This window comes from Erpetoichthys calabaricus, chromosome 2 (assembly GCF_900747795.2).
Source record: "Erpetoichthys calabaricus chromosome 2, fErpCal1.3, whole genome shotgun sequence".
NCBI classification, from domain to species: domain Eukaryota; kingdom Metazoa; phylum Chordata; class Cladistia; order Polypteriformes; family Polypteridae; genus Erpetoichthys; species Erpetoichthys calabaricus.
The window spans coordinates 197,811,450-197,819,781 of NC_041395.2; the positions used below are offsets into that span (position 1 = coordinate 197,811,450).

The window sequence follows — 8,332 nt, forward strand, 5'->3', positions numbered from 1 at the left end:
ATATATATATATATATTGACCGTGAAATCAGTGACCCACTAAACGTTATGTCTTGTATCGTTTTGGAAAATAGTTAACAGATTAGGAGACATGCAGAGCTGATCTTTTTTCTCATCTGTGGTAGTGTTTGCAAAAGGAAGACTAGCAAGAGATCAGGGACAGTACTGGAACCATGAAAGACCTTGACCTGGGGAAAGACTACGTCATTCCAAGCCCCAGCTACCGGGGTATCACATGTTGGAGTGAAGAGCGTCAACTTAAGTCCAGATATCAGCCCTCAAAAGAACAAGTATGGAAATTTACTGCTTGCATTGTTGAGTATGATTGTGTGTTTGTATACATACTGTAGTTGTTTGCTAAAGTTCAGACTATTTTTGAGTGTGCATTCTTGTATGGTCGAATGTGCTGACCCTCTTACAATATGAATGAAGTTTATATATAATACCATCCTAGCCATGGTTGGATGCCAATCATAATTTTACCTGAATATGTACATTTTACAATGTTTGTGAATGCACTTGAGTGTGAGTGGTGCCTGTCTTTTTAAGTTTAGTTTAAGTATTATTGTAAAGACATGTTCATACTGTATAAATTGTTGCTGTACTTCTGAATTAGTGAATGTACTGTATATATGTTGTTAGACCTTCATTGTCTATGTGTGTTCAATATTTACCTGTGTATGCTGTACATTTTATCATACATATATGTGAATGGTAGTGTATGCAAATTTGTTCTGTGGCAAGTGTACTAATATTCAGATTTGGAACAAGAGAGATCATCTGTGCTGGTAAATGTTTGATATGATACAGGTCCATTTTGCTGACTAGAAATGAAATAATATATATGTGCCTTAAAGGTGTTCCAATGTTTAGTGTTTGCTTTCAGATCATTTGGAGATTGCAGTCCTCTTTGCCCAGCATTACTTCCAGGGCATGAGGGCATTTGCTCTGGTGAGATGTTGAAAGAATGTATTTTTAATTTAGATGTTGATTTCTGTTCAGTACAAATCAATTTTTGAAAAGGATACCTGAGCTCTTTTTGCTCTCCTGTTACAGTCAGCTTGTAGATAAGCTTATGTTTCTGGTGACTCTGCAGGATCACAGTACTGCACAAAAAATGCTCTCTAGGAGCCTTTTATTCTAGCTGCAATATGATTGGCTCATAGCCTAAGAGCCAGCACACCAATAATCAGCTGGTCTGCTCCAGGTCTGTTATTTATGCAACAACAGTCTTCTGATTGGCCAAGTGTTTCCCTGCCTGGCTGGTGATGATTAGCTGTCTCCCATGGATCTCTCTCTGCACACCAGTGCTTATCCACTGTGCGTGTCCCTGCAACGTGAGAGTCAGCAGTGTGCCAGTATTGCAGCCATCCTTCGCTGTGTCACTGATGCTCCCAGTGAAATTAAACACATTTTTCATGCAGAGTTGCAATGTGTAAAATCTTGCCTCCTCCTACAGCTCCACTGACTTTTCTGCTTTTGCTATATTTTTATGATGTTTGGTAGCTCCTTGCTGTTTGTTGGGACCCCTTGTAGAAGGAAATTTGCATTTAATGTAGTGCTTATGTTTTGCCATTTTTGTAATAGAGTTTTGTATAGGTTATTATTATTGTCACATGCACAGAGTACAGTCAAATTCTCAATTGCACACACTAATCAACATGCAACTCTTTGCCACACTGTTCTTTTTGTGTTATATTCTTAACTGCTATGTGGCAGTGCTCACTATAATTTATATTTTGCTTGGTAGCATAGCTGTGCTGTGCACAATCTCTTATTTATTCCTTTCTAATCTGCTCAGATAGTACAGGTCATTTTGGTTGTCCTTGTTGGCACCTTGTGGTTTAGTTATGCAACATGTAACAAGAACCCTAATCCTATTTGGAGATTTTAAGGTTTGGGAAGAAAAGAGAGTATGCAGTTGATTAACTGTTAAATTCAATATAGTGGAAGTACAAGCTTGTATCTCATATGAAGCTTAGGCTCTGAATTGAAAAACTACAGTTCAAGTTATATTCAGCAATAGAGGTAGTCTGGTGGAGACAGCTGAGTAACATTTGGTTTCTTAAGACGTGAAATAAGTTGTACTTCAGTTTCCTGTCAAGTTCTTGTTGTGCTTGACTCATTGACTTTGTTTGTGAGTGTGTAACAATTCTGCCTTGTGTTTCAGAAGCACTGTCCATGTCAAGATGCCTTAGACACTGCGGCACGGGTTGAGGGCCTTCCACTTGATGTCTCCATGCAATCCCATCTCAAGATGTTGGGAGAGGAGAGTCAGAAAAGTAAATACCACCAGAGCCTCAGTCAGCTGAAGCCTTTTCGTACCACTACTAAGTGAGTAAATGGTCCAGGGAAGGTGATTGGGTAGTGTGTAACTTATGGAGGTGGGAGATCAGGGTATTACACCAAGGGAAAGAGCTAAAAAAAAAAAAAAAAAAAAAAAAAAGTTAATTTTTAAGCACAAGAAACTATTTTCCAACCCGCTTTTGTGTTTTCCAAAATCACACACTTTGGAAAAAGCAACAGAAAGAAGTGAATACAAAATTGGGATTTCTTGTAAAGTTGTTTGACTTGGACAAATAGAGAAGAGAGGAGGTATCTGAAGAGTAAGAGGGATTTGGTTGAGTTATTTGGGTGGAAAAGTACAGAAGGCTGGAATAACACTTTATAATTAAATGTCGCTCTGGGGCACAATACTTATTAATGGATGAATTTGGGGAGACAAGTTTTATTGTGTGGTAAATAAGATCTCCCTTCAGCACACTTTGATATGAGATCCCCGTTGACCTACAACGTGAAATAAACTTGTTAATTCTTTCCTGCTGATGCTTTGCCTATAATGTGTTTTGTTCCTGTTTACAGACACGAGCATCCTGTTGACAATGCTGGTCTGTTCTCACTGATGACCTTCAGTTGGCTCACTCCCCTTGCATATAAAGCTTATCGGAAGGGAGAACTCTTTTTTGAGGATATCTGGATGTTGTCTAAGCTAGAGAGCTCAGAGTGTAACAGCCGCAGGTAGGGATGTCACAATAACAGAATTTTGAATTCAATACCAACAACAGTGAAATTTCATTATACTTGATACCTGTTTGATACCACGGGAAAAACAGAAATCCTTTTCCCCAGCTTTTTAATTGAAAGCACCTCCACTTTTCACATGGATGAAATTGTGTTTTTTTTTTTTTTTTTTTTTCTGTGATAGAATATAAAACATATCAATGGTAATAGTAACACCAAATTTAAAAGTGTTTTATCAGTCAAATAGGGGGGGGGGGGGGGTACGGAGAGACATGTCCAGAGGAAGCAGTAGAGGAGGAAGGTAATGAGATCTTAGAATGTTGGCAGTATGACTGGTAAAGGGAGAGAGTTAGTTAATATGATGGAGAGAAGGAAGGGTGATATATTCTGTATGCAAGAGACTTAAATGTAAGGCCAGGTGCATTGGAGGTGGATTCATATTCTTGTATCGTGGTGTGGATGGGAGGAGAAATGGGGTAGGGGTTATTCTGATGGAACAATATGTCAGTGTTTTGGAGGTGAAAAGAGTGTTGGACAGAGTGATGATTATGAAGTTGGAAATTGAAAGTGTGATGATGAATGTTATTAGTGCATATGCCCCACATATTGGGTGTGTGGTGGATGAGAAAGAAGATTCTGGAGTGAGGTGGATGAAGTGATGGACAGTGTACCCAAAGGACAGAAAGCAGTGATTAGAGCAGATTTTAATGGACATGTTGTTGAAGGGAACAGAGGAGATGAGGAGGCGATGGATAGGTATGGTGTCAAGTAGAGGAATGAAGAAGGTCAAATGATAGTGGACTTTGCGAAAAGGTTGGACATGGCTGTGGTGAATACGCACTTTAAGAAGAGGGAGGAACATAGGGTGACGTGCAAGAGTGGAGGAAGATGCACACAGGTAGATTATATCCTATACAGGAGGGTTAATCTGAAGGAGATTAAAGACTACAGAGTGGTGGCAGGGGAAAATGTAGTGAGGCAGTATAGGATGGTGGTCTGTAGGATGACATTGGAGACCAAGAAGAGCGAGGAGAGTTGAGGGCAGAGCCAATGATCAAATGGTGGAAGTTGAAAAAGGAAGACTGCAAGGTTGAGTTCAGGAAGGAGGTAGGACAGGCACTGGGTGGCAGTGAAGAGTTACCAGACAGATGGGCAACTACAGCAGGACAGAGGAAGGAGGGAAAGGAAACCTGGTGGTGAAATGGGGAAATACAGGAGTGTATACAGAGGAAGAGGATGGCAAAGAAGAAGTTGGGTAGTCGGAGAGATGCAGAAAGTAAACAAGAGTACAAGGATATAAGGCATAAGGTGAAGAGAGAAGTGGTGAAGGTTAAAGAAATGGCGTATGATGAGTTGTATGAGAGGTTGGACACTATTGAGGGAGATAAGAATGTGTACCAATTGGCTAGACAGAGGGATTGATTTGGGAAAGATATGGAGCAGGTTAGGATGATAAAGTATAAAGATGGAAACGTACTTACAAGCGAGGAGGGTGTGTTGAGCAGATGGAAAGAGTACTTTGAGAAGCTGATGAATGAAGAGAATGAGAGAGAGAGAAGGTTGGATGATGTGGAGATAGTGAATCAGGAAGTGCAACGGATTAACAAGGAGGAAGTAAGGACAGCTATGAAAAGGATAAAGAATGGAAAGACCCTTTGTCCACATGACATACCTTTGGAAGGTTGGAGATGTTTAGGAGAGATGGCAGTGGAGTTTTTAACCATATAGTTTATTGGAATCTTGAAAAATGAGAGGATGCCTGAGTAGTGGAGAAGAAGTGTACTAGTACCAATTGTTCTGAATAAAGGGGATGTGCAGACCTGTAGTAACTACAGGGGGATTTAATTGATGAGCCTCAGCATGAAGTTATGGGAAAGAATAGTGGAAGCTAGGTTAAGAAGGGAGGTGATGATTAGCGAGCAGCAGTGTGGTTTCATGCCAGGAAAGAGCACCACAGATGCAATGTTTGCGCTGAATGTGTTGATGGAGAAAGCGTATGACAGAGTGCCTTGAGAGGAGTTTTGGTATTGTATGAGGAAGTTGGGAGTGGCAGAGAAGTATGTAAGTGTTGTACAGGATATGTACAAGGGAAGTGTGACAGTGGTGAGGTCTGCTGTAGGAGTGATGGATGCATTCAACGTGGAGGTGGGATTACATCAGGGATTGGCTGTGTACCCTTTCTTATTTGCAATGGTGATGGACAGGTTGTCAGACAAGATTAGACAGGAGTCCCTGTGGACTATGGTGTTTGCTGATGACATTGTGATGTATAGCGAGAGTAGGGAGCAGGTTGAGGAGACCCTGGAGAGGTGGAGATATGTTCTAGAGAGGAGAGGAATGAAGGTCAGTAGGAACAAGACAGAATACATGTGTGTAAATGAGAGGGAGAGCAGTGGAATGGTGAGGATGCAGGGGGTAGAGTTGGTTAAGATGGATGAGTTTAAATACTTGGGATCAACAGTACAGAGTAGTGGGGATTGTGGAAGAGGTGAAAAAGAGAGTGCAGGCAGGGTGGAATGGGTGGAGAAAAGTGTCAGGAGTAATTTGTGACAGACAGATCAGCAAGAGGGAAAGGGAAGGTTTACAGGATGGTAGTGAGACCAGGTATGCTATATGGTTTGGAGATGGTGGTACTGACCAAAAAACAGGAGACAGAGCTGGAGGTGGCAGAGTTAAAGATGCTAAGATTTACATTGGGTGTGACGAGGATGGATAGGATTAGAAATGAGTACGTTAGAAGTTCAGCTCAAGTTGGATGGTTGGGAGACAAAAATCAGAGAGGCAAGATTGCGTTGGTTTGTACATGTGCAGAGGAGGAAAGAGGAAGGCCTAAGAGAAGGTCTATGGATGTCATTAGAGAGAGGACATGTAGGTGATGGGTGTAACAGAGCAAGATGCAGAGAAAAGGAAAATATGGAAAAAAGATGATCCGCTGTGGCAACCCCTAACAGGAATAGTCAAAAGAGAAAGAAGTTTTATTGATCAAAAAGTTGCACTGCTGTCATATAAGTAAACTAGTATTGGCATTTATAAATGGCATTTATAAATACCAAATTACAGTACAAGACTTTAATTTGTGATAGACAAGTGGATTCCACCAGTGTACTAGAAAATTGAGATGTTCTCATCTTGGGGGTGGGGGGGAGATTTCATCAAGTGCTTCATCTTTGCATGTGCACATTCTAATTTTTGATATTTTGTCACCCATAAGTGACAAATACTGCTTAAAATCAATACTAAAATTAAAGGGTTTTTTTTGTACTGTTGAATTAGTGAATTCCAAGATCATCAATCTGTAAAATGATGAGCATAATACTGGCAATCATGCACTGAAATTCTTCTTTCCCAAACAGAAAGCATTTCCAGGCATGTCTTCTGTGGTTTTTCTTTGAGGTTTCTTAATGTGATTCTATAGCACCATGAGCCATTTTCATGCATATTGTTTATGCTTTTATGACATATTATGCCTTTCAAAGTAGTAGGTCCACTTGCTGTCACTCAAGAGTGTGGTACCATGTTTCATTTGGTGCTGTTGATACAGTTACAGCTAGTGCCATTATATTTTCTGAATCTTGGCATTGACTTGGTATTTATTTTTTGTGACCACACTAGTCGCAGGTACTCCAGTTTGATGATATGTCTGTGTAATTGACAGAAAATTAAGTGTGATTCAATCAACCAAGCCGCTTCTTCAAATTTAACTGCTTGGGGAAACTATTATTATTATTAGTAGTAGTAGTAGTAGCAGTAGTATATAAAACTAGATTTCATCCAAGGAAGTATAATGCTCCTAACACACTTACTCACACTCTCTCTCTCTCTCTCTCTCTCTCTCTCTCTCTCTCTCTCTCTCTCTCTCTCTCTCTCTCTCTCTCTCTATATATATATATATATATATATATATATATATATATATATATATATATATATATATATATATCTATATATATATATACTAGCAAAATACCCGCGCTTCGCAGCGGAGAAGTAGTGTGTTAAAGAGGTTATGAAAAAAAAAGGAAACATTTTAAAAATAACGTAACATGATTGTCAATGTAATTGTGTTGTAATTGTTATGAGTGTTGCTGTGTTTTATATATATAAAATACACACACACACACATATAAACATATATATATACATATACATATACACATATATATACATATCTACATATATATATATATATATATATATATACACATCCACATATCAACATATATATATATATATATATATATATACACATATATACACACACACACGCTTTATGGGTGATGATTGTTTTACTCTTTTTATCTTTATTTTATTTTATTGTAGAATCAACTCCTATCTGCGCACAGCAGGGCAGCCGTGGGCGGATGCGTATGGTGTATTCACTCCATGTTATTGTGCATTGCGCTGTCAGTGTTATTTTGATAAAAGAATTTGAACAACATATAAGAAGCGTATAAATTATTAAACAGTAAAACATTAACATTTAAGAAGTAAAGTTACATTAAGTACTACTGCAGTGCCTTCGGGTATACCTCATTTTTTGTTTGCCCATTACATGCTTAAATGTATACATTTTTTGGTGCACCTACCCGAGAATACGCGACATATAACCGAGCGTGGGAGAAGCATGGATTTTAAACACGCGTTGAGTTCATCTGCTGGTCTCCCTCGTGGAATAACTGGTAATGTTTGAGTAAAATCTACAGCGAGTAAAACGACATTACCTCCTATTTTTTTTTTTACGATCTCTGAGATCTTGCTTTTTTCAGTTCAAGGCTTCATAAGCTCTTTTATGTTGTATGGTGTACTTATCCCAAACCATCATCTTTGAATGTTGCAAGACTTTCGCCTTGTATGTAGATCGGGGTAATTACATTCATTGCATTCCTAGTCTGAATCACAATCTGATTGTATGGGTGGTTACCTGGCACTGTAGGGTTGCCACCCGTCCTTTAAAATACGGAATCGTGCCGCGTTTGAGAATGAAATTGCGCGTCCCGTTTTGAATCAATACTGGACGGGATTTATCCCGTATTTTTTTTATCATTTTTTTTTTAAAGCAGCGTCTCATGCAAATCATCCCACACGCATTTTATGAAGATGCCTCCTTTCCTACTTTTGATTGGGTAATACTTGATGTCATCGTTAGTTTGATTGGTGTTTTTAACTGTCCAGTGAGGAGGGCGTGTCTTTTAAGTACAGTCTGCAAAGTGTTGGCACTGAGATGTGGCGTCAGCGCCATAGTTGAAGCCCCTAACGTTGCGGTCAGCAAGTCGGCTAACATCCGCCATGTGCCGTCTTTCAATTGCGAGAAG

General features: G+C 39.3%; 1 protein-coding gene across 1 annotated transcript in view; it reads left to right on the forward strand.

Annotated features, from left to right (window-relative positions):
- abcc5 (ATP-binding cassette, sub-family C (CFTR/MRP), member 5) overlaps nt 1–8,332 on the forward strand; it is a 32,058-nt gene that overhangs the window by 1,032 nt on the left and 22,694 nt on the right. The window contains exons 2-4 of the mRNA XM_028794963.2: nt 125–289; nt 2,170–2,333; nt 2,862–3,017. Coding sequence (XP_028650796.1) covers nt 173–289; nt 2,170–2,333; nt 2,862–3,017 — 437 coding nt within the window. The 5' untranslated portion in view covers nt 125–172. The remainder of the gene's footprint in view (nt 1–124; nt 290–2,169; nt 2,334–2,861; nt 3,018–8,332) is intronic.